General features: G+C 34.6%; 1 protein-coding gene across 1 annotated transcript; it reads right to left on the bottom strand.

The window, feature by feature from the left end:
* Positions 1 to 69: 69 nt before the first annotated feature.
* Positions 70 to 27961, bottom strand: LOC109091438 (EF-hand calcium-binding domain-containing protein 6-like). Its single transcript, XM_042716696.1, has 18 exons — positions 27336 to 27961; positions 26156 to 26250; positions 23683 to 23783; positions 23533 to 23610; positions 23293 to 23433; positions 21121 to 21258; positions 20875 to 21002; positions 20219 to 20361; positions 19933 to 20129; positions 18004 to 18111; positions 17510 to 17575; positions 16103 to 16213; positions 7103 to 7202; positions 6089 to 6213; positions 2254 to 2497; positions 1978 to 2150; positions 793 to 940; positions 70 to 711 (listed from the first exon to the last, which is right to left on the bottom strand). Exons 1-18 carry the CDS (start codon positions 27652 to 27654, stop codon positions 448 to 450), a joined length of 2679 nt encoding a protein of 892 aa, XP_042572630.1. The 5' UTR covers positions 27655 to 27961; the 3' UTR covers positions 70 to 447.
* Positions 27962 to 27981: the final 20 nt, after the last annotated feature.

Here is a 27981-nt window from a genome sequence, read left to right as displayed (position 1 = left end):
GTCCTGCGAAAAATTTATATAGTACAAATAACATGCCAAATATTGTTCAAAAGGTTGTTTAAAATGTGTTTTAGAAGTAGTATAGCATATCACAAAAGTATTTCATATCTAAGAGACTGAAAGCAAATTCAGTTTAGTGTAATTAAAATGTTAATCAATTTGCAGTAAAATCAGTTGACAAACTCTTTTTATTTGACTCAATTTTATTACGCACTGCTCTGAAAACATGAACACACACTACACTGTAAAGCAATGAAATACAGTTCATTTGATTCTAATCAGATCTAATATAAAGCAATACAATATTAATGTCATGATTATAACTTGAATATTGATTGTGTGTCTTTATTTATGGATGAAGCCAGTAGGGTTAATATGTTTATTTGAAATATTATCTTGCATCTCACTTGCCAACAATGTAGCTATCATTTGTTTTAAACCTCTGACCTATTGACTCCTGTGGCTGAGCTGGTGCTTGGTCTGCTGGTTGTGACTGGATGTCCTGTGTTTGTCCATTAGGAGCGGGCGGTAGTCTAGGTGTCCAGACGGGTGTGTATGAAGGGTAGAGAACACACTCTTCAGCTCTTCCTGGCTCTGACACACTCCAAACAGCTGTAGCACAGCACCCAGCTCAGCTGCAGACAGAAGCCCAGTGCCGGAGCCATCCAGCCGGGCACAGGCCTTGCTAAGAGCCCTGGCCTTACGCTGGAGCTACAACACCAAAACACAAGAGGAAAATGTAAACTTTTCACATTCATTCACACATATCATCGCCTATAAACAATGCATAACCTTTTTCCTGATCTTGCGACTTAATGTTTCCAGAGTGGCAACTTCTTTAGTTTCTCTGGGAGTCTGCAGAGCAGCTGCCATGTTGGATCCATGCTTCCATATTTGACTCTGGGATAGAAAAGGCTTGAGGAATTCTGTGTAGGATACGCTGATATGACAAGAAAAAAAATCCATGAGGACCTGAAATGCTCAGTTATGTCTCATCTAATAGATTTATTTTTTGATAAAAGTTTGATAGGCTTCATCACAAACACATCTTGATACTTGTGTTTTCAGTGCTTCAAGACATTAATAGCTATCAATATTACCAATAATATTATGGTCACACTTTATTATCCAATTCTTGCTATTAACACACCAATAACGAGCTTTGCCTCAATAATTCTTAATTTGCTGCTTATTAATAATTAGTAAGGTAGTTGTTAAGTTTAGGTATTGGGAAGGATTAGGGATGTAGAATATGGTCATGCAGAATATGTGCTTTATAAGCTGTAATAAACAGCCAATACGTTAATAAAAGGCATGCTAATAAGCAACTAGTTAATAGTCAGAACTGGTCCCTATACTAAAGTGTTACAAATATGATCATATTCTTTCACAATTGTTCATGCCAATTTACTTGCAATGGATAAAACATTGTTGGTTTTAGACCCGGTCACAAATTATCAGTTATTTTATTCACAAATAGACTTTATTATGCACTATACAAAATGTGAAGCTGAAGAAGGGTCTTGAGCACGTTTAATGAAGTATCAATTTTTTTTTATTTGGTAACACTTGAAGCCTTTTTGTATAATCCATTTTAAAGATATTCATAATGTGCATTGTAATGCATTACATCTTTTCATAAATAACTTTAACCAAAGTTAAAATGCATTTGAATATTTGCAAATTACATCTGAAATTAACTGCTTGTCATGTGTTTTAATGCTTTATACTTTCTAAAGGTGTAATAATTATTAGAAATGCATTATAGCATTATAGATATGCATTATATATATTAAGACATAATTAATGCATTAAAATACTTTAATACTGCATTATACAGTATATAAAGGCTTCAAGCAAAGTGTTAGATAATCATATCATATCTCCTTGTTCACCCATTTATATATTTATTTATGCATGAATGTTTTGATTTATTTATTTATCTGTTTTGGCCTTCCCTAATGTAAGTGTATCTACCTGCCATCATGGTTGATGTCAAACTTCTTGGCCAACAGATCACACTCATACTGGCTGAGATGAACACAGAGACTCATAAGGATGTCTTTAAATTCATCATTGCTAACAAAACCTGTTCCAGAAAAATCCATTTCGGAGAACTCAGTCCAGAGCTCAGAAACAGACAACTCCACCTGTTTGTGAGAGAGAAACCGGTTCATAAAATTGTCTAAATAACATAATCATATCTCAGCTCAAAGAACTTTACACCATCCCGAGGTATTTCCACACCCCCACCTTGGCCCGTAGAGCATCCACTAGTATATCTGAGACGCAGTTGAGTCTTTTGGAGAGGCGCATCAAGTCATTGTCTCCACGTTTGGGGGGATTGTGCTTGGCATTGGGGTAACAGCAGGATTTGGGAGACGGGCCAAAGTGATGTATAAACTGTTGAAAGTCCACAGATCCATCCTGCTGAGTGAACAATGAGGACCACAACCTCCGGACCTCTCCACGAGTTACCTCAGGATGGAGCTCTAACCTGAGCAGGGCAAGAGAAGGAATGACAAACAAGGACAGAGGGATAAATGATGGGGAGAGGGAAAGGGAGATAATAGTGGGATTCATGAATGTAAAGAATACACCTCAAATTCTTAGAAGAATGCAAACACTGTACCCTTTAAAGCCCTGCACACCCCACAGGACCCCCCCCCCCCCACCTTATTTATCTGAGCTGCATTTAAGCTAAAACTTGGCAACCAACAGCATAGAAGCAACAGTTTCTCTTGCACAAATACACAAACACAGTGTCACGCCTAAAGAAAGGACAGTACTGTGAGAAAACACACTATAAGGGGATCTGACAGCAAACCTTTTAAAAGCAACGGTGCGACGTTGAGAGATTCACACACAAAGACAGCTCATGGATATTTAAATAAAAAGGTTACATAAATGTTGTACATTATATTTACAATAAAGCATGTGCTGTATTAAAATATTGTACTTATTCGGTTAGATTATGTTTTATTTAACTATATACTATAATTCTATATACACTAAATACACTATACACTCTTTCAAAAAATGTGGGGTCACTCAGATATTTTTTGAAAGTTTGAAAGCGGGTCTCTTATGCTTAACAAGACTGCATATATTTGTTTGAAAATACAGTAAAAAAAAACAGTAATACTGTGAAATATTACAACTTTAAATAAATTTTCTATTTTAATATATTTTAAAATGTAATTTATTCCTGGCAAAATGGCAAAGCTGAATTACTCTAGTCTTCAGCGTCACATGATCCTGCAGAAATCATTCTTAAAGTCTGGCCTTCATAATCTGAGGATACGTTCAGTGTTCATCGATGTTTGATGTACTGACTAATATTAGTATATATTTTTACTAAATATATTTAATCATTTTTCATTCATTGTTACATTTAGACAACATATGTGTTTTGAATGTATCATTGACCTTTGTGTACTTTTAATTGTACTTAATGAATTACATTATATTTAATTGTTTTAGTCTTTTCAGAGTAAAGATGTGGTCACATTTACCATTGTTTGGTAAATATTTGGTTTGGTTATTTCTATAGGAATCCATGCAATCTGAAATTGTGTGCTTATTTCGCAACTGGTTCAAGTTAGTCCTGCAAATTCTCTCTATTGACCAACAGAAAACTGCTTGGTTTGAAATTGACTTCTGTGTGAGTTTTGCATCATACATCTCTATGCTACTGACAATAGGCAATGGACCTTTTTTTGCAATGTGAAATTTAGCTAATCTGACCGCACAAAACAGCAAAGACACAATTATCCCTGCTCTCCCGAACAGATCACATTATTCAAGTCTGACTTACTGGTGGTAGATCTTTATATTTGGTAGAAATTTTGAAAACACTTTTGAAACAAAATCATAATTCTTAAGTTATTGCTAAACATTGAATCTAGAAGACTAAATTTCTCTGGAGCTTCAGTAGGTTTCTTCAGTTCAGTTTGGGCCTTATTGTATATGTGGCACTGATACAGTATGTGTGAACATACACATATGCATTTGTCTCTGCCTTGTAAGAATCAAATCAAAGAAGCAACAGTTTCTCACCAGACACACATGCGCACACACACACAGTGCTCACTGTGGGAGCCAGAGAAGTTGGCACTGATATGTCAGCCAAACCCTCTGTGAACTCGGCTGCTGTAAAGCCTGTTAGTGTCACTAATCTCTGAGCTGGCGAGGAGAGTTCAGTTCACCTTGGACTGGTTGGCACCGTCTCTCTCTGTGTCTGTGCACCAGTGCCACGCCACAGATTATGCAAATCCACTCGCGATGCCCCCCATTCAGACCACGACTCCTTTTAGGCCTGCCGCCATATTCCATCCAAAAAATGAATAGAGAGATAAAAGAGGGTGATGCAGAAAATGAATGACAAAAGGGTCAAAGGAAGAGCTGGAAAAACAGCATAGGGAGGGGAGGGACGAGAGTAAATAAATAGATAAATAATTTATAGAAATGGAGGAGTTTCTCACATTGGCTGAACAGTTCAGAAGAGTTCAGGACTCTTAACTCAGGTCACCACAACAACGTGTTAAGTTCACAGACAAGAAAGAAAAGAGAAATACGGTATATGGGAGAGGCGTAGAAGACAAGTTGTTAAAGGAAAGAGGGTTAAGGGTTGATATAAAAATAGATGACAGTTAGAAGAGCTTAAAGACCAATTACATGATGCAAAATGCAATTTATACAGACAATGACAAGAATAAATTTCTTCCACAATCAACATCATGGAATGTCATGCAATTTATTTCATATGAATTCATTTTGATATTTTTGGTGGGGCATAAATTCAAAGCTGGTGTAAAAGTCTAGAGAAATCCAAATGTATATGGAGAAGTTTGGTATAATCTTTTATTATTAAGCAATGAAATTTTGTTTAAAAATGCATTGAACTTTAAAATCAATATTAGTGTGATTTGACCAGTAAGCACCAAGTCATTTACTTGTCATACAAAAAAAAAATTAAGAAAAATAAAGAAATAAATCAATCAATCATATCTACTTTTTAATTTATAATGTATATTATTTATTAATTCTACTTTTTAATTTTTTATTTATTTTATTTTTTAATATTAATGATTATAAAATTTATTTTTTCTTAAAAAATTTTTTTTAATGTTAATTTGCCTAAATTTTTGAAAATTGATGATTTGCCTGGGCTATGTGGTTGCTCTGTGGTTGCTAGGATTTTCCTTTGCTTTTAAACTTAAAATAAGTAAACTTTTATTAATTACTGTATGTAGCAAAAATATTTTGCAGGACGAGTCACAAGTATAATAATTAGGGCTAAAAAAAACTATATGTGCAATAATAATATTAATGGTTGCAAGCAACACTAACTGAGCAATACAGATACACAGGACAGTACAGCAGTGTAGCTAAAACTGAAGCAGGCATGGGAACATCTAAACAAGCGTGCAGTAGACCATAGAAAACCAACAGCCTCAGATCTTCACCGTGCCAACAGCTCTCTCAGCCTCCGTACACCAAACACATTGTTATTCATGGGAAAAAAAGAGAGTAGGTTGTTAACTTGCACAATTAAGGCATCATTTGCCAAGAGAAAAGGCCTGCTTTCCGTTGCCATTGTCTTAGGAGACAAAAGAGTGCAAGAGTTCTGTAAGACCCAGGGCTGGGAGACTCGGGTGGACCGCATAGGTCTTGTGAGACACACAAGGGATGCTTGTGTCATGACCACTGACTCTGGGAGACACCCAGGACTGAACACCCCCGAGAAAGACTCAGTGATTTGGCATGGTGTTAAAGACAATGAGGAGCAATGCATTCCACATTCCAGCATATTCTTCAATAGTGTGTGTGAGACAACTATATAAATGCCCTGCAGATAATCTTCTGAAGTACTGACTATAAACTGAAGTAACTAATAAAAGACTAATAAAGACATTATGGCTGAAAACAAATCAATTATTCATTTGATATTCATGCATCACATAGGCTGTTAGTATTACTATTATGCTCTACAGGTTTGTATTGTGACCAGACAATAAAAGCTATGGCATATGGAAGAAAACCAATGTAAGGGAATATTTTTTCTTTTGTGTAAGTGGCACATCACCTTTTAAGTAACTGGTACATGTCCTCCTGAGTAAGACGTCTGGTGTTTTTCTCATCCAGTTCTTCAAACTCTCTTAGCACATCCCTGTAACGATTTGCCACCAAATTCTTCACCAGACTAAACAGCTGAAACGCAATAAAGGTGCATTAATGGTACTGATCTGGAAGAGTTTTACTTGATGTAAAGGATTTAGTTTAAATATACGGTACAGTGTAATGTTATGTGTATTATACCCTTAAACAATATACGACAAAAATGTTCAAGAAACTGTAATAATAATAGATGTTATTATTATTTATATTATTATTACAAAAAGGATTATAGTAATTATTAAGATTTTTTTTTTACAGACATTCTGCTTCACAGTTGTTTTTACCTGTATTATAAATCTCTGTGATATTTCAGATTTTTCTGATGGTTCTAGAATTTTTTTTTTCTGAGAGAATCTACACTATTATTCAAACGTAGTTTTATTTTTAAGAAATTAATACTTTTATTTAGCAATGACACATTCAATTGATCAAAAGTGAAGGTTATATTGTTACAAAAAAAAAATCAGTTTCAAATAAATCTCGCTCTTTTGATCACTCTATTCATCAAAGAATCCTGATAAAATGATCACAGTTTCCACAAAAATATTAAGGAGGACAACTGTTTTCAACACATTTTTTGAGCACCAAATCAGCATATTAGAATAATTTCTTGATCATGTGACAATGAAGGCCGGAGTAATGGCTGCTGAAAATTTTGCTTTAATTCAGATTTGCCATCATGGGAATAAATTACAATGTGAAATATATTAAAACAGAAAACATGTTATTCTACGTTGCAATAAAATCTCACAATATTACTGTTAATAATATGACATTTTTTATCAAATAATTGCAGTCTTAGTGAGCATAAGGGACTTCTTTGAAAAACATTACCAACCCCAAACTTTTGAACGCTTTAGGTTGAAATCAGCATTGTACATCTAAAAATTTACTTTTTTTATGAAATAACATGAGATTATACCTCATGGTCACTCCGATCGTCCTCTGAGCCCTTCTCCTCGCCTGAATCATGGTTCAAGGCAGGCTGGGCGGCTGCCTGGAAGAGGCTGGGAACTCCTTTCCTGAGGGAGCAAGAAGCAGCAAAAAGAAAAGTTCTTGAGGCTATAACTTTGGATTTTAGATCTTTAATTTTTACCTCATATTATACAAGAGAAGCCCAGAGAAACCCTAAGAACGAGCGAATGGCTTTGTGCCGTTCTCGCTTGAGTGGCGAACAGGAAGAGCTACAAGACCTGACATGGAAACGGCCTTGCTGCGCTGACCGCTTTGAGAGTAACTGAAGTGGTCAAACCAGGCAGACACCTGATGATCTTGAAGTGTTAGCACATGAGAAAAGCCAGATGCACAAAGCCCAGCCTCGGTTAATGTGTTCCCTGTGCGCTTGGATAAGTTGATGGGGGCCAGACTTGGCTGAGCGGATAGCTGTGGCTCTTTTGTGCTCAAGAGAGGACAACCACTCCCTAGGCTATAGGGCAGCGGTCTGGGCCATCTTAGGGCCACAGTCCGAACGAGGTGGGCGGACTGCTGGCTTGAGAGGTCACGGGCTAGAGCAGAGTTAGTCACACTGTGTAAAGGAAGAAATAGAAAGGAGGGACAGAGAAAGATGGTGAGATTTAAAAGACACAGATTCTTCAAATAATGTTGATAGCAGTTCAAAGAGACAAACAGCAGTGACACTGACTGCAAGAGGCATTATGTTTGTGTTTGTGCATTGTGTTGATGACAACGTGAACGTGCCTTCAGGATTTTCTCAAGACTGACTGCTCTTTTCAACAGTTAAGCTGACCTGAATGAGCCAGGAATAGCAATAGGCCATGACTGTATGGTAAAATAAGTGTTTACTAAAAGCTCTGCGAGAAAAGATCCTGAAAAATGCTACTAGACAAAGAGTGAGTCTCCATTTGCCAAACTGCTTGTCAGAAGAACAAATATAGATCTAAATACTGAGAATTCATCATATTTAGCGGTTGAGTCTATTAGTGGACCTCTTGGATGCCGAGGGAAGAGACCTTGTGACCCACCCACGGACATCTCAGCAGGAATCCCATGTCCAACAGCCCTGCCACAAAACTAACACAGCAGGACGTGACTTTGGCATAAAGCCAAATAAACACACTAGCGTTTCACAGACAAACTGAAAAAATTTAATGAGTTAAAGATCCACTGTAATTCAATTTAAAATAAAGTTTTTTTTTTTTTTTTCATTTCATTTGAACTAAAAAAACAATTGAATAATAATAAAAATAATAATAATAAACTAGTAGTAAATAGTAGTAATGTCAAATAAAAGCTTTCTAAACTGTACAAACATTAGCAGCTTTTGCATTTGTTCTCAAAATAAACCCTTCAAGGTAATTCAAATGTGTCTCTTTTATGTCCATTAGGGGGCACATGGCTCTTAAGTTGACTTGCTAGTAAAGCTGAAAAAAGAAATTCAAAACTTTTAAGTAAATTGATACATCTTAGACAGAGGATCAGACTGAACATTTTTATAATGTTTTCGAATATGATCTGCTTAAAATAAAGTTGTTGTCTTTTTTAAAAAAAACTGATATCAACAGACTTAAAAAAATAAAAACTTCACTTTGCCCCAGGAAGAATATATCACTTAGTGCAGTATGCAAAAGTTTATATAGATATGGAAAAAAAATTCTTAGAGAGCAGCAACACATTCAGTTTAACCTAATTCTTAATCATGTAAAATCCTCCAATTACTCGTTTTTTTTTTTTATTAAAGGTTTTCTACAAATAAATAAGTAAACAACTGGTAACATTTTAGAATAGGGAACACATTCACTTTTAAGAGTTTTCCCTCAAACTCCTAATTTGTTGCTTATTAATAGTTAGTAAGGTAGTTGTTAAGTTTGTGATACTTAGTAATAGTTAGTAAGGTAGTTGTTTAGTTTAGGTATTGGGTCGGGTTAAGGGATCTAGAACATGGTCACACAGAATAAGGCAATAATGTTTGCTTTATAAGTACTAATAAACAGCCAATATGATATTAACATGCATGCTAATTAAATGAGAATTGGACCATAAAAAAGTGTTATTATGCAAAGGTATAATTTGCCTTAAAAACTGCCCCACATCTGCTTAGTTCTGCGAGTTCAAACTGTGTGATGGCTCTTGAATTTAGACTTGTTTTTTACATGCTCTATTACTTAGATTAATATACATGTATTTCAGATTGCCACCCAAGTTCAGATCTGATTCAGAGTCATTGGCAGACCCCCTCTCTGCCTCAGACGACTGATCTTCAGAGAGGAGAGACAGCATGTTGTTTTAACAGACGAGGGGTCGCTTGAACTCCTTGCTGACCCACTGTTCTCCACAAGCAGAGATGGAAGGATTTGAAATTAAAAGAAGAGGGAATTTGAGGGAGGAAAGAGTCCCATCACTCGCAGAGATGAGATGCCCACAGAGATAACTGCTGAATGAATGGGCTGCTTATTTTGCTTTCATTTCATCTCGTCTGAGAATGGATGGACTGAGTGAGGGAGTGAAAGAGAGGAATAAGTAGATGCACATTTATCACGTTTGCACTGTATTGTTCTGTTTAATCTGGGCCACCATCTGAGAGCAGGAGACGTGTGTGTGGAGAGAGGAATGTGTGAAAGAGACTACAAGAGCCACATGAGTGAGCTGCAGGGGCTCAGACTGAGAATGGCTGTGTGTTTGTGAGAGTCGCTTTAAAAAGATAATTTACCCAAAAATTAAAATTGTCATCATTTACTCACTCTGATGTCTTTCCAATCCTGTTTGCAGTTTTGAACCTTTCATTGTATGAACAAAAACAGCTGGAATGTTCTTCAAAATATCTTCTTTTGAGTTCCACAAAATAAACAGCTTTGATATATGATGTGAATGATACACTTGTAAAAAAAAGTGTGCTATTAGTTTTCCAAGCAATCAGTCCTAAGATTTGACATAAACAAGCATTCTAGAAACCATCCACACAGCAACAACCAAAATATAAAAATAATCCAATAAATACACAACTGTTCAAAAGTTTGGGGTTGGTTGGATTTTTAAACATTTTTGAAAAATAAAAAGTCTCTTTAATGATTATCAATGCTACATTTATTTCCTCAAAAATAAAGTAATATTGTGAAATATTATTATAAGTTAATATGACTTTCCCAATTTGAATATATTTTAAAATGTAATTTATTCCTGTTAGGACAAAGCAGACTTTTCAGCAGCCATTAATCCAACCTTCAGTGTCACATGATCACAAATAATTCACAAATCATTCTAATATGATATCTAATATATCAATATTGAAAACAGTTGCACTGCTTTTTTTGACGTATATAAAGTTTAAAAGAACGCATTTATTTGAAATAAAAATGTTTTTTTTTTTTTAACATTAATTGTCTTTTTATATACATGTATATATTTATAATCATATAATTTATATTATATAAAAATATTTTTAATATATAAACATAACACTTTTTTGCATGTGTGTGTATTTATATATATAGATAATAAATATAAACAGCACACTCATATATGTTATGTAAACAAATACTTTTATTTTGGGTGTGATTAATCGCAATTAATCGTTTGACAGCACTAATATATATAAATATATACTGTATATATGACCACTGACCGCTACTGTCTTTGCCCAGTCACTCTGCCTCATAATTTGTGTAATGCAATTTTGATATTAAAATTGCTTTTTAGGTTGTTTTTGTTTGATGGTCAGTTTGTCTGTCAATATCGATATCCATAATTTTATGTATGTTTTCAATGCCCGCTTTCATACAAGGAGTCACATTGTATAGTCCCAATTTGTGTGTGTTTGTGTGTGTGTCCAGTTTCCCCTACAGCTGCAGCTTCAGCGGATTACCCATCATCCACACGGCAACATTACACAAGTCCTTCTTTGAACAAAAGTCATGGCTGCTATTAATGAGATGGTAATCCTGGGCACCACTACCTCCCAGATCTGCTTCCACTGACAGGGGAAGAATGTCCAAACGGCCTGCTCACAACACCCAGCACAACACTGAGGCCATTGTCAGCAGCGCTGGTCTGAGCCCTGGACCCAGCTCAAGGAGTTATCCCCTTCCATCCCGATCCTGTCCCCACACCCCCGTCTCAACCCCTTCACACCCCATGAATAAAAATTAAAGCCCTAAATGGGTGGAGGGAGGAAAGGAAAGAGAGAGAGGGACTGAAGGGAGAGAAAGAGGAAAAACAAAATGTTTTTGCTGGAGATTAGGGTGGGATATCTGGGATTTTGACGTCTGAGGTTCCCACACGAAGATCTGACATCTACCCATCCTATGACTGCTTGGTTTCTCGGTCGCACCATAGGGACCACACAAACTGTGAGGGGCCCAACAACCCTTTAAAACCATAGAGAGAGGAAGACAAATCGAGCTAAATTGAGGCTGATAAACTCTACAAATCTTCTAATTACCAGATGTTTACAGTAGAAAAACACTAATATTGTTAAATCTTTCATAATGGAGGTCATCAAAAAGTAAATAACTGATGATATATTCATCAGATCTTGACTTTTTGAGTAGTAAATGTGCAAAAGGAATATAGTAATGTGTGAAATTCATTTTCATGAATAGCACTATACCTCAAGGCACTTACTAGCATCTCAAAAATTTCGATATAAAAAAAAATGAATTTCCAGATTTAGTTTCTTAAAGGAACCTGAAAGGGGAATATAATATAAAATTATATTATATTATATTATATTATATTCTATTATATGCTATTATATTCTATTATATTGTATTGTATTGTATTGTATTGTATTGTATTGTATTGTATTGTATTGTATTGTTTGGGATCAGTAAGATTTTTCAAATATTTTTCAAAATAAATCTCCTATGTTCACCAAGGCTTCATTACTTGAAAAACACAGTTTAAAAATATCTGTTTGTTGTTAAATATTAGTAAGATTTAAAAACTGTTTTCTAGTTGAATATATTTTAAAATGCAATGTATTCCTGTAATGACAAAGCTGAATTCAGTGTTAAACACATGATCCTTCATAAATCATTCTAATATGCTGATTTCTTTGAGGTACACACAGTTCAAAATAATAGCATTTATTTTAAATAGAAATTGTCTGTAGCATTATGTCTTAACTGTCACTTTTTTATGAATAAAAAAAAATACACCAAACTTTTTAACAATGTAATATAGTTAAATCTTTCATGCTAGAGATCATCAAAAAGTAAATAACTGATAGTATATTAATCAGATCTTTATACAGTAGAATCTGCAAAATGTTAATTACTTTACCAAAACAAGGGGGATCATACAATATGCATGTTCTTGTTTATTTAGTACTGACCTGAATAAGATACATCACATAAAAGATGTTTACATATAGTCCACAAGAGAAAATAATAGTTGAATTTATAAAAATGACCCCCCTCAAAAGTTTATACGTATACAGTGCACTTGATTCTTAATGCTGTGTTGTTACCTAAATGACGCACAGCTGCTTTGTTTTTTGTTGTTGTTGTTTTGTTTGTTATAGTTTGAACCCTCAGTTGTCCTCAGTGTGAAAAGATGGATCTCAAAATCATACAATCATTGTTGGAAAGGGTTCAGATACACAAAAAAAATATGGGACCTGAGGGTTTTTTTTATTTTTATTTTTTAATAAAAGAAGGCAGTTTAACGGTTCAGGACAAACAAGGGACACACAAACAACTGTCACTTAAAAAAAATAAAAAGGCTGTGGATCATTCAGGTAGGAACACAGTATTAAGAATCAGTCATTTTATAAATTCAACTATTATTTTCTCTTGTGGACTATATGTAAACATATTTTATGTGAGATAGCTTATTCAGGTGAGTACTAAATAAACAACATGCATTTTGTATGATTCCTCTTATTTTGGTAAAATAATGAACATTTTGCAGATTCGCAAGGTATATGTAAACTTTTGACTTCAGCTGTACTTTTTGAGCAGTAAATGTGCAGAGGGAATACATAAATCTGTACAAGTTATGACAACCACTGTGCAAATGAATATATTTCAACAACAAATAGAAATGTTATAATTTAGAAGTTGTTAAAAACTGCATTATGTGGTATTTAAATGTTTGAATACATTTTGTTTAAGTTGAGTGTTCATTATTATATTTAAAAATAAATAGTAATTAAATTTAGGTTTGGGCTCTGTTGTTAATTGCAACCTTATATAAATGTAAAAGGGCCCCTATAGTTTAGAACATAAACTGAGGAGGTAGGCTAGATTTTTATTCCTAAGAAAATTGTAATTATAACTGAATTTATTTAAAGAAAGAGACATTTGTTCAGTAAACCACTGCTTAATAATAATAATAAAAAAGCAATGTTATGTTTAGTTTTCCCCCTGTTGTACCGAAACCATAGCAAACCGTGATGTCAAAACCTAGGTACATACCAAACTGTCATATTTGTGTACTGTTAAGCCCCTATTATATTAAGAGAAAAGGGGTTGAAAACGGCCAGTAGTACATGTATGTTTGTGTGGTGTTAAGCCCCTATTATATTAAGAATTTCCCCCCCATGGTCCAAGTCATATTTGTGTACTGTTAAGCCCCTATTATATTAAGAGAAAAGGGGTTGAAAACGGCCAGTAGTACATCTGCTCTTCCTAACATCTGGCTGATAAAAACTTCAAGTTATCAGCAAAATCTGACATTTCAGAGGTCTAGTAACAAATAAACTGGATCTATGTATAAAAAAACATGATTTCAAACTACACACATGAACACAAATGTATTTATTTTGTATTGTTGCTATTAAATGTCCAATATAAGGTACAATAATGTGATTAAACTCAGAAGAAAGCTGGAGCAGGATGTGAGCGATGGTAATCTGGTGAGGTCTGAATGTTGACAGCTAAAGCTCTGTTTGACTAACATGTCAAAGTTTCACCCAAACAGAGGAAATGCCACACAGGAACTAGTGACACTGGGATCGGGCCGCTTTAGCATGAATGATTTAGCATTTCTCATGGGACAGAGGGAGAGCAAGAAGGAGAGAGCGTGAGTTAGTAGCTGTCACTGGTCGGCCTTCTCACTGTTCTCCATGAGTATAGAAGTTTTAAAGTTTTCTTTCTCTCTATTCAGGAGATCCCTTGGTGCATGGGCTTTTTCCCCACTGTTAATATTACAAAATCCCCATTCAGTATAACCCTTGTCACCTGTCAACTAAGCCAGGCTGGTTTTCTAGGTCTTTATCCCCTACACACACTGAGAGAGAAAATAAAATGAGCAGCTAAGCTTATACCCTACCCCCATTTGATGCATGCACACACCCTAGAAACACAAACACACACACTCAAACAGAATGTCTCAGAGATGCTACTCTAGCAGATTAAAATTCATTACCCTGTTCTATTTAAGAAACGTTTACACTGCGTTGGTTATTGTTGGTCATTCATTAGGTGGTTAGGGGAGTTCACATGGGTCCCCCAGGGTGGTCAGAACCTAATCCTCATATCCAACCATTTTTAAGCATCTTCACACAAACACATAAAGTGATATGCTCACTGCAACAAATACATACCATATTTGGTTATTCTCTTATTTCTCTGTTTACTTGTTCCTTGTTCCACATGCTGCATTTACTTCGTCACCAGTTCACCGCTGTTTTCAGCAGCATCAGTTTGAATTCAAAACATTGTGTTTAAATCTACATTTATATATTACGATATCTTACAAGCTCTGTCGATTCGGCAATTGTTTGGTAATTGAAATTAAAATTCTTTATGCCAGGGTAACTGTCAAGAAAATTACTGAAATGTAAATCTTACTGACTTACAAACTTGTAAAACAAATACATACCATATTTGCTTGTTAAATTCTAGGATGACTGTTCTTGCAAATTAGCTTCAATCATATAAGTTAATCAGTGTTATGCATACATTTGTACACATATATAAAACTGTTATATAAACCTAAACATTATTCATTTTTAGGCTAACGTATTTCTTTCTGTGGCATCCATACCAGTCAAACACAATGACAAAAATACAAAGGCAAAGAAAAGAGCCACCCTGAAGCATGATGTCACTATAGACCTAATCTCTTCCCTCTTCCTGAATACAAATGACACAAACTGTTGTAGCTATATTTACAAAACACACACACACACACACACACACACACACACACACACACACACACACAAATAATACCTCACGTAGAGTTAGATACAATATAATTCATTACTTAGGTTTAGTTAGATACAATATAATTTAATTGTTTACGTAGAGTTAGATACAATATAATTTTGATGTTGTTCTAAATCATTTTAAACATAGTAAAAACTGGTTAGTAATAATAGTGCATAAGAACATTTTGCAAAAGAAAAGTCGCTTACTTTTTGCTGTCCCTTCATTTTTTATTTTCACAGAATTATATTTTCTTTTAGATTTTCAGTATTTGGCCAGACAATAAAATCATCAGCTAAAATAGTGATTTAACTATTTAAAGGTTAAACATAGAAACGTCAGTGTGGCATGTCTATGTTAAACATGAATTGTGTTGTATACAGAATTATATAAAATGGAAAAAAAAAATAGTTCAGTGTATACAATTTCTATTCAGTGCCTTTTAGTTGGAGACTATTTTCAGAAATGGATGGTCATGAATCGAAATATCTAAATAAATTAATTAAACTATGTTTTATGCAATTCCAAATTCCTTATTATTTCCCCATCAGTCATTGAGCTCTACAGTATAAAATATTATTTTAAATCTCTGAAACATATTGCAAGACCCTATAAAAATGTTAAAAAGTTAATAACAATGGAGTCTATTAGTCAAATCCTTCTTAGTCAATTACATTTGTAATATATATGTGGTACTACTTCTATGCTAATTAATTTTTGCAGTATGGAATAACATTCAACAAATCCAAAGCTAGCGTGCCGTGAACAGTGATACAACAAATGCTGACCTGACCGGTCAAAAGGGTCTGTACCTGGTGTCAAAGGCTGCCATGAAGATCGGGTACTGCACATTTCCGTGGCGGTCAAGAGGGAGCCTGTCCAACAGCTGCTCAAATTGAGGGTCGGAAATCTCTAGGCCAAACCTGTGGAGAAGGTCAGAGGAAGGTCAGCATGAGATCACTGATGTCACCACAGCCGAGAATCCACTCATCAGGGCCGGCCAGTCCAGCAGGCCTTAAGCATACACCACTTATTGACCCTCTCGCACACTGCAGAGTCAAGAGGTCATAAGGTCAACTGCCCTCTTCACCCGGCCATCGCACAGATCTGGACACACAGTGGCCAGTCAATCAAGGGATTAGACTTTACATACACGTATGCACACTCTCAAATATTCACTCACACAAACTACAACCATCACTCGCTCCAGAAAACACAGATAAAGACAAATAAACTTATCAAAGATTATGAATAAAAATGTGAGCTTGTCCTTCGGAACAGACAGACATGGTCCACACTGACTACAATACTATATACTCAAACAAAGAGGATTATGGTTAGGTAAATGTGTTTTAAAGGACAGAGAGAAAAGACAGGGAGTTTAAAACTTTCATAATATGACTAAATTAGGTTATCAATCCATTTAGACCCAGATAAGGAAGGGTCTTTCTTGAGGGGGCACCAGTCACAGTCCTGGTTTACTTGCAGTAGGCAAGATAAGACGTGACCAAAGAAAAATACTTAGTAATTCATCACATGCAGATGTCAGTCTAGTACAGTCAGTGGTTCTCAAACAGGGGGCCAGAGCCCAAAAGGGGGCCTTTTCAAACTTTCAAGGGAGCTGCAAGATGGTTTAAAATGATCTAATATTAATAAAGATAATTTAAAACTTTTAAAAATTTAAATGTAAGATGACATTGTATTTCCTAATTTAATTGGACGCCTCAACAACAAATCCTTGGAACGGGATTCTCAGTCTTGAAAACCTGGATATATGAGGGATTTGTAAAAGTGTAAAAAAAAAATAATAATAATAATAATAAAAAATTAATTGATGTTCTATAATAAATAGTTAATGAGAATTATGCTTTTCAAGCTATGTCAAACTCTAAAATATTTTATCAGGTGGACATACCTACCTACCTACCTACCTGTAGACAAACAACTAGGAAAGTCACTTAAATTCAAATGTGATAAAAAGTATGAATGCTGAAGAACACTGTTCTCAAAACCTCTGGATGTATGGAATTTAATTATTTGTCATTTTGATGTCACCAAATGAGAGTACTGATGATGACGGAATTTTTAAAGCAAATATTCTGAAAGTATGACTCGATTAGACCATGTGAACGTGCAATTTCTGTCACAACAATTGAGAAAAACAACTTCTGTATGCCTACAATAATCATGTAGCTTAATTAGAGATAGAAATAGTATACCTGCTCTCCATAGCAGCTCGGAATTCTTCTTTACTAACGGTCCCTTTATTAAGCTTGTCAATGTTCCTATACAAATACATACATACAGAGAAACACACACATATATTTGTAAATTAAATTACATTCAATTTTTTTAAACAGCATTAAAGCATTTTCTAAATGCATAAGCTGTAGGTAAGATAATATGCTTTTGAAACTCAAGAGAGATGCTTCTAGTTAGAGGATCTGGAGTTAAAAGTCTTCAGAAGGAAACTCATTTGAGCAGAAGGGTTTCTGTGATGAGGTTCTTAGTAACAGTGCAAAGTTATAATTAAATAGACCGAAAAAGTGCCAACCTTCGACCCAAAATTTAGTGAAACATCTTGTGAGTTAAAAGAGAGACAAAAGATACCTGTTCTCAATTTAGAGAGTGTTAATGGGGTCACAAGGAGAAAAGGGGAGAAAGAGTAGAAAGAAGAAAAAGAGATGGAGAGAGAGAATGGGATCGTACTCACTGAAAGGTCTGGAGGAGTGAGAGGTACTCTGACTGAAACAGGCGGGTTAATTTGGCCTCTATGGCACTTAGAGAGGAAACACAACTGATGTTCTCATCAGAATGAAACCTGCAGAAAATGATAATTTTTCTGGAGAATATAAAAACGATTAAGGTTCAAACATGCACTACAAACAACTCTGAGCCAGTGAAGTTAGTCTGGAGTAAAGTTCTATCTTTTGTTTACAAATTGCATTTGATCTAATATTTTGTTTATTATCTTCTGCAATAAAATTCATAGATTGTAAAGAGTGGCTTTAGTATCCTAATACTTTTTGGGGCCACTGTATTTTGTCACTATGGTGAAAGGTTCTAAACATTGCAACTGTTTGCCTGCCCCATTTTATTCATCTGCCAATCCTTTAAGCTGTGGACCACCTCAATCAAACCAAACACAGTCAGTCTAGGCCTAGTGTTCAGCAGCTGTTTACTGATCCCTATGTGCTGGGTGACCCAGGGCAGGGGAGAACTATGGGCTGTAAGCTTGTTAGAAATGGAAAGAGTTTGACTACATGGCTTAAAGATCACTTTCTCTGGATGCTTCTGTGTAATTTGGGCTCTGTGTAAGCACAGAAAAGACTCAGAGTTTCTGTTTCCACACTGCACTGTTACTGATGACAGAACAGAACTATCTACACTCATCAAAATCAATTTTGTGGTAATGTTCAGTTTCAGTTAAATCCCACAATATACACTGAATTCTATTAAAGTAATTTGATAAAAAATACAATAAAAACAGTAATATTGTGAAATATTTTTTCAATTTAAAATAACTATTTTCTATTTTAATATATTTTAAAAATGCAATTTATTGCTGTGATGGCAAAGCTGAATTTTCAGCATCATTACTTCAGACTTCAGTGTCACACAAGCCTTTAAAAATTGTTCTAATATGCTGATTTGGTGCTCATGTAACATTTGTGACCCTGGACCACAAAACCAGTCATAAGGGTCAATTTTTTTTTTCCAAATTGAGATATATACATAATCTGAAAGCTGAATAAATAAGCTTTCCATTGATGGTTTGTTAGGATAGGAAAATATTTGGCTGAGATACAATTATTTGAAAATCTGAAATCTGAGGGTGCAAAAAAAAAAATCGCTTTTAAAGTTGTCCAAATGAAGTCCTTAGCAATGCATAATACTTATCAAAAAAATCAAAGTTTTGATATACTTACATTAGGAAATTTACTAAATATCTTCATGGAACATGATCTTTACTTAATGTCCGAATGATTTTTAATTTTGACCCATACAATGTATTGTTGGCTATTACTACAAATATACCCCAGCGACTGAAGACTGATTTTGTGGTCCATTTATTGTTATTATCAATGTTGAAACATTTGTACTGCTTAATATTTTTGTGGAAACTGACATTGATTGATATGAATAAAAGATGAATAAAAAGTTCAAAATAAAATAGAAACATTTTTAATTGTTTGTAGCATTGTAAATTAGATTCATTTAATAAATCTTTGATGAATATAACTATTCATTTCTTTCAAAAATAAAATCTTACCCCATACATTTAAATAGTAGTGTTCAAAGGTGAAGTGTTCTCCTTGCAAAATTCTGATAAATATTCTGATATTAAATTTAGATTACAATTGAATTATATATGTGTTGTGTAAATCCAGCAAAGTGATTGTCATATCCAAATTAAATCAAAATTCTTGTTTTTAGAAATACGAATAAGACAACTGGCATATGCCTGTATTAATCCACTTGAATATGGACAGTTAATTTATATCTATGCCCCTATGGAAATATTAGGAATGGCTTCTCTTGCCACTGATTAAGCATATTTTTGCAGGTGTTTTGAACCTGAAGGGATCAAAGCTTCATATAAATAAATATTATTATCATATTGCTATGATGTAAATCTGACCGGTGTTTTGGGTTGGAGATGATCTTATGAGTGATGCCATCTGAACTTCTGTCCTGGAAGGTGCGCAGAAAGTTCAAGTACTGTACACAACCCTTTTTTAGCTTCAAACCACACCGAGACAAAAACAGACCCAGGTGCTCTCTCTTCAGATGCAGGTCAAACTTCCTCAGCACCTGCAGAAAGTCTGCACCCCTCACCTACGAACAGAACGCAGGATATTTACACAAATAAATATGACTAACATTTTTGTACTAGTCTGTTTGTGATGTCTGATGCCATTTGCTACCTTTCCACTGTTCTCAGGATCCAGTTTATCAAACTCAGTTTTCATCCTCTGAGCTCCTTCCCTAAATCTGTCCTTCAGCCATGCCTCTACGGTGATAGATGTGTGACGCTCCTCTTCCGCCTTAGAGAGTGTCCTACCAGGAGCTGAGAGAAAGAGGAAGGTATGACAGGAAATTGTGTATTACATTACTATTTAAACTTTCTAATAACAGGTCTCTGATTAATTTAATCATCTGATGAGCTCATATGAAACCAGGCAAAGGCTAAATCCCTAAAGAGAATATCCCTGACGAAACAGGACCACAGCACCCTCTATAGGTGGACTGTTGCTCAACTACACATCAGTATAAAGCAAACTAAAGCTGCTAGTCTCCAAAACCAGTGCAAAACGTGCCCCTCTATTTCTGAGACTATCAATGCTATTTATCTATGATTACTTCAATTAATAATTTTAGTACAATAATAATTTAACTTCTGTTTTCTTTTAATTATAAAAGTGATTGGACACAAACAGTTCTACAGACTACTGTTGATAAATTTGATTTTTGATTATTTTGTTAACTGACAGCTGAGGATACTTTATAATAAAAAATAATAATGATTCAGCTCATGAAACAGTACTAGTAAGTCTACAAATTATATTATCATAAGTTTTACCTTTGGTGTCTTCAGCTTTAACAGTAATAGAAGTGTTTCTCTCATTGTTTGGTTCAGTCCTTCTGCTCAATCCCAATTTCTTTAGAAAAATCGTCTGCTTAACTGCACCAAGTCCATCCATATCTAACCTGTTTAATAGAGATTGAGAATTTTTTATTACAATTTTATTCTAAAATCTGTGAAGCGATTTGATGGCAGAATTAATAAATTAATAATAAATAAATGAACAAATAAGTCAATTCAAACCTTTTCCATAATTTTTCAAAATCAGGATCTTTCAGGTGAAGCTTGAGTTTGTTGAGAATATTTCTGAACTCTGGAGCAGAAATCCAGCTTTCAGTAAGATTGTCTGACTTGCATAAAACATCTACACTCTCCAGAAACCTACAGTAGGAGAAATACACAGCTACAGCTACTCGGGAGCAAATTTTTCATGTTTAAAAAATACTTTCTTGATTAATAGAAAATTCAGAAGAACAGCATTCATTTGAAATAGAAATCTTTTGTAAGATACAAATGTCTTTACTGTCACATTTCATCAATTTAATGCATCCTTGCTGAATACTTAGTTCATTATACTTTTCTTATTTTTTTTATTTTTCTTCGCTTTTGTTACCATATATATATATATATGTATGTATATATATATATATATATATATATATATATATATATATATATATATATATATATATATATATATATTTATTTATATATTTATTTGAGTGTGTGGGGGTGTGAGAGAGACCCTCTAGGAGCATTGAAGAAATTGTTTAAAAGTCCTTTTTTTTGTTTCTCCTCTCTTTGTCTCTCTCTCACACATACACATACTGTCAATCATACATATGATTGTCCTTATAATGTCCCTTTGTGTCTTTCACTTATCCTTTCTTTCTATTTTCAACCCTTTTGGACCTATAAATCTGCCTTTTGCACATTTTTTATGTGTGCTACATTTCTCTTCTTTCCTGTCAGGCTTTCATCTTTATCCCTCTCTTGCTGTCTTTTTATTCAGTCTTTTTTCTTTCCCTCATCCTATCTTTCTCATCTCTCACTTGGACACTTATATTCAATGTGTCTGTAAGAAAGAGAGGGAAAATGTGTGAGATTAGTCACAGAGATTTAATTTTTTTTTTTACTCATGGCTGGAGTGTGTCTTGGTCTGACCAGGTCTTATGCAATCAGTATGACACACACACACACACCAAACAAACTTTCACACTCTCGCACACTCCCTCTACAACCTTATTGTATTACACTGATGCTTTAAACAGTTAAGTACAATAGTTACAGTAGTACAGAGAGGGAGAAATGGAGGGGGTGCCAGAACAGCAAGCTGCTTTGCTGATCATCCTTTTGCTTTCTGTCTACCCTGGGCACAAGACGCACTCTGAGCTCCCTGCTGGTGAACTTTGAGTGCGAGCAGTTCACTGTCTCAGTTTCTGAACCGTTATCTCTTTCTAGGGCACTGTTTGTGTGATACCTTTCTTTTTCAAAAATCATCATCAAGTGTAGATTAAGTCTACAAATACATTTAAATACCAGATTGTTGCATTAGATACAAAATATCAAACAAATTGAAATCTATAAATTATGCTAAATCAGTGGTTCTCAATGAGAGGGCCGGAACCTCTGCAAACATCATGTGGGCCCCCAATAAGTCAAAAATATTTAAATTTGGTCGTAGTAACATAACCTTAATTAGAATGCTAAAAACAGAAGTAAAAACACTGATCCAGATCTTGTCTAAGAATACATCGCTATACAGACTATATGTTTCAATCCTCTGTTGTTCTGAATATTGGTGGCCTTGTGGAATAGTAAACAAAACAGTACAAAAGAGAAACTTTGACTGCTAAATAAATTAGAAGATAACTTACACTAAACACAAAGTATTTTAGCCCTGTTCTTGCCTATTTTTGTTCTGCTAACAAAAATAGTTCCAATCAAAGCGAAAGTTGAATTGCACTTCCAAGAGTAGTGCGTTTCCTGTATGTATATTTTGAATGAATCTGTGTTTTTGAACAAATTGGTTGAGTCAATGATTCAAAGAGTCACTGAAATACTGACACCTGCTGGCATGACGATATAATTTGCAGAAAGTGCTATTTAAGGGGTCATACCATGAGAAATAAAATTTGCCTTATGGCATATACAAGTCTTTATACCATTAAAACATCCTGCAAGTTTCAATGTCCTCCTCATTATACACAAAGCATTTTTTTTTAATTAGGTGATTTGAAATAATTGTTTATGAAGCAGCTTTTGATATTTTGATAATAAAACATTTTGATATTTTATTCTTCACTTTCCCACATGACAACAAAGAATATAATATTCAACATGGGATACCTCTTAAGTTAACTGACCATTCATTTCAGCAAAACTATAGTAGTGTCAGGACTGCAGAGATCTCACCTGCTGCGTGCAGGTCCTCTCAGCAGGGCCATTGTCTGAGGAATTGTAAGACCTGCGGGGTTACTTTTATTGGAGTCTGGGTCTTTCAGGGCACCATAAAACTCCTCAAAACTGATAAGCACTCGGTCAGATAGGTGCAGACTGCACAGAGGGAGCGAGACATTGTATCTTTTAATTATATGGATCTTGCAACAACATAATTTTTATTTTAAGAATTGTTAGAGCATTGTCATTACTTACCAAGATAGAAGGTTTTTCAGCTGTTTAGCTGTGACAGGCCTCCTTAGGAAATTTGTAAGGATTTCAAGTAAAGCAGATCTAGGAAAACAATTAACTATAAGACAATGGGGGACAAATCTGATATTTACATCTGTGTGTGTCTGTTTTCACCTGTTGACCAGAGGTTTGCCATCAGGGTGGTTATTCTTGAACAGGATTTTGAGGATCAGAGCTCCTGTATTTTGAATGCGCTCTTTTAGCTCAACTTTCAGCTTTAAAAGAAAGAGTGAATTTGGTTTATTGGTTTAGTGTTGATTCTGTATTTCTTTCTTTCTTTTTCTTTTTTTTATAATGCATTATACAAAAATCAAGAGGTTAAAACTCAATATTCTCAACATGATTTTTCTTTCCAGAAACACACACTTTCACTTGCAATCCTCACACACTGAATTTGTTTTTTATTTACTTCTCTGGAAATTATATATTACAGTAAATCAATTGCCATACATGAAAGAATAGAGTTTGAATGAATGTTTTTTTTTTTTTTTTTTTTTTTTTGTGAATCAAAAACACAGCATGATTGAAAGATTCTTCAATGAAATAATATTATGAACCAGATCAACTCCTGAATGAATGATTCTAATTGGCCAGTTTTTTTTTTTTTTTTTTTTTTTTAATTGATCAAGGCCATTGTTTTCATTGTTTGCTCGAATGACTTTCAGTGAGCTGGTTGTTTTAGTAATTCAGAATCATATGACAAATGTAGTCCAGTTCCCAAAAAGATTGACGCTTATGAGTTGACCAAATGACCAAAATATTTATAAGTCTTTTTTAGATATATTTAGTAACTCCTATCATCCACATTTATGCAGATAAAATTTGACTAAGATAAATGAACTGAACAATCATAAACTGATCACAGAAGATCTGTTCTAAACTAAACTGTGTAATAATAACAGAGGTCATCTCCATCCTATGGGCAGCATGCAGATTCATTTAAAAACTGCAGTAACCGAAAGATTTTAAAGGACTGAATGTATTAAATATGATGAGTGACAGCATTTTGAGCTTCTTTTGTGAGCAGGATGGGATGAAGGGGTTGTGTGTTTATCCATACACCCACTCTGACTCTTGTGACGGGTGTGTGTGTGTGTGTGTTTGTGTGTGTGTGTGTGTGTGTGTGTGTGTGTGTGTGTGTGTGTGTGTGTGTGTGTTTGTACCCCCACTGTGTGCCTAAGGCAGCTCTCGTGACCAGGCGGAGTCGAGGGGGCCTGTGTGCTGGGTTCAGTCGGTCAGACAGACAGGACCCCAGGGATAAGACTGGCAGGGTTAATCACACACAACACCCCCTCTAGAAGACAGACACCTGCAGATTTGCAGGACTTTCTCTCTCACAGACCCATTTGCACATGTACTCCCTCCTTCTCCTTGTCTTTATTTCTCTTTGCTAATATCTCTCTTGGGTAAACCCGGTGTTAACCACTGAGCTGCAGCTGAGATTTTATTAGTTCTTATGTTTTATTCTTCATGAGCAGTAGCTCTGTTTCTCAATGAGATAACGCCAGGCTTTGATGTCAAAAGGAGGAACGCAGGACAGCAATTTGGTAACTGAGAGGAAAGCACATGGGGATACTTGAAAATATGCCTGTATTCATGCACTGCATCCAGAATTATACTGCATGGAGAATATGTGAATGGAAAGCTATGCAAACTTGTACAGTGCTCCAAAACATATGTGAATTATATATATATATATATATATATATATATATATATATATATATATATATATATATATATATATATATATATATTCATTTTATTGAATTAAATAAATTGTCAAAAAAAGAACAAACAAAGAAACTTTCTTCCTCAGCACTAATATGACTTATAGCAATAATAGCACCTCAATCCACATACAAAGTCTGGAATAAATGGGATTTTTTTTTTTTTTTTGTAGGTTTTTGAAAGTCTTCTCTTACACTTACCAAAGCTGCATTTATTTGATCAAATACAGTAAAAACGTCAATATTAAATATTATTAAAGTTGAAAAGAACTGTTTTCTGTTCTATATTTTTCAGTATTCTTTGATGGAAAAAAAAAACACTATTTATTTGAAATAGAAATACTTTCTAACATTATAAATGTCTTTAAATGCACTTCACTTTTAGTCAGTTTAATAATAATAATAATAATAATAAATATTATTATTAGTATTATTATTATTAGTATTATTAGAAGTGTATCACGGTTTCCTCAAAATTATTAACTGTCTTCAACATTGATAATAATAAGAAATGTTACTTGAGCACTAAATCAGCATATTAGTATGATTTTATGTGACACTGACTGGAGTAATGGCTGCTAAAAATTCAGATTTACCATCACAGGAATAAATTACATTTTAATAAATATTAAAGTAAAAAATTGTTAATTTAAATTGTAATTATATTTCACAATATTACGGCACAGTACAGCATTTTGATTTAAAAAAATGCAGATTAAATAATTATTATTAATAAACAATATATCTTTTTTTTCTTTTATATAGCATAAAACCTAACTATTCAGTATTTAAAATAAATATCATTCTTGAATAAATATCATAAAATAACATATCATTCCTGATTTAAATGTGTGTACCTGATCTGTTTGATCGGTCATCCATGGCCCAGTGCTGGAACAAGTTGTATGAGACACTCTGCTTATGGAGCGATTTTCTGATGCTGCCCTATGACCTATATCAAGCACAAAAAAACAGAAAAATTACAGCATTAAATACACTCATTAGGAATCGGTGACCAAGGTAAATAGCAACATTTTTTCAAACCTGGTCATTTGAAAATATGCAAATATTATGTAAATTAAAAATATCGTTTTGTTTTCTGGTACTATGTATGTTGCTATACTGGATATTAGTCCTTTAAATGCATTATAAGTATTCATACAATAAGTAACTATAGACTGAGCAAGAAAGAGCTTTAAAAGTTTCACTGACCACCAGACAATTCATTCCCCTGATGAGACAGCGCCCTCGTGTGGACTAAAACGTGGAAAGCAATCGTGAAACTTTAGTAATTGGTTAAGAACCAGTAAACTTTAAAAACATGCCAAAATCAAATGATTTTCATGAATTTTGGTTCTGTAGTCTCTTGAACACTGAAAAAGTAGCCTAGTAGAAGCAGTTTTCGTCCTGGAATGGGCAAGCAGGCTACTAGCCACTACACTGAACTAAACACAAAATTTTGACTGAAATAGTAGGCTATTTTCTTGTAAAACGTACTACAGTAATCTTTTTTTCCTATTTATCTGTGTTTATTTTTAATATTTGCATTTTTTCAAACAGTGAACGAATTCATAAACGTATTTTTCCCGCCATGTCTGATTGACTTTTTTCAATGAACTTCACTAAAATAATTTAAAGACTGACCGTATGTTTTGTAAATTGATTTATGTTGTTTCGAATTCTGAAATTATCTCATAATTTGCCACCAATCTACTGAGGGCTGCAAATGCTTTAGGTAGCCTACATTTCTATCTTTTTCCCCACGTATTTTTCACCTGAAAATTAGCTAAAAGGATCGTTTACGGAACTTATTTCTAATTGCGTAAAATGTAAAAAGCAGCCGTGATCTACATTAGTTCGGTGGCACATCTAAACCCTATATAAATGTTTCACAGTCAGCAGTTTATCAGTTCTCTGGCGCTGCTTCTAGTGCTGAAAATCTGAATTACATCAGACCTGCATAAGCTTTCCATTACATTATCACCAGCTCTAGGTGCTATTATAACGAGCTTCATAAACATCAGGCTAGTGACTCACGGAAGGCAGGTATTCTGGTTTTATCCTGGTCTTGGAAGATTTCATCTGCCTCAGAGATTTGCTCTGGAATATCTAATCCTCCTCTTTTTCCTTTTTCCATCAGAGAACTGATATCACTTCTTCTGCTCTCACTGCGAAAAGCAGAGTCCAGGCTTTCTGTCCCTGGAGACTGAGGTCTGGTTCCTCTCTGAGGCATCCAGCATCTCCGATCTCTGCCGCAGTCCGTGGAATAACCCCGGAGAGAGATGAGCTCTGGATCTCCAAGTCTTGATGAAGGGTGCTGAATGACCGGGAGCCGCACAACAGCCACCGTGGACATCCTGACTGAAGGGATTTAAGTCTGAACACAACTCTTCTGAGAAACCCTTTTCCAAAGTGCGTTATGCGCTAAGAAAGATGATTTAATATGATAATTTACGCATCGAGCTCAGGCGCTTTATAATGGCTTAACTCTCAAAAGTGTTGAATAGTTTTTAAAGAGACACTGTAAGCTTACTGCTTTACAGAAGACTGGCCAAGTTGCCATTAGCAACAGCAAGCGCTCGAGCCTAGGGTTGCAGATTGCACAAGCAAATCTAAATGCGCGTGATGTTCGTACACGAGACCATCAAGAGTATCAAGAGTATCCTTTAGCCTTTTTTTTTTT

The sequence above is a fragment of the Cyprinus carpio genome, chromosome B1 (assembly GCF_018340385.1).
Source record: "Cyprinus carpio isolate SPL01 chromosome B1, ASM1834038v1, whole genome shotgun sequence".
NCBI classification, from domain to species: domain Eukaryota; kingdom Metazoa; phylum Chordata; class Actinopteri; order Cypriniformes; family Cyprinidae; genus Cyprinus; species Cyprinus carpio.
This window is presented reverse-complemented; position numbering and strand designations above follow the sequence as displayed.

Excerpts from the sequence above, each read along its gene's own strand:
- LOC109091438 (XM_042716696.1), bottom strand. The coding sequence starts at position 27,654 with ATGTCCACGGTGGCTGTTGTGCGGCTCCCGGTCATTCAGCACCCTTCA. Across the intron at positions 21,259-23,292 it reads AGAGGACCTGCACGCAGCAG|GTTTCTGGAGAGTGTAGATG; the intron begins GTGAGATCTCTG and ends CTCCTACTGTAG. Across the intron at positions 712-792 it reads GTCGCAAGATCAGGAAAAAG|CTCCAGCGTAAGGCCAGGGC; the intron begins GTTATGCATTGT and ends TTGGTGTTGTAG.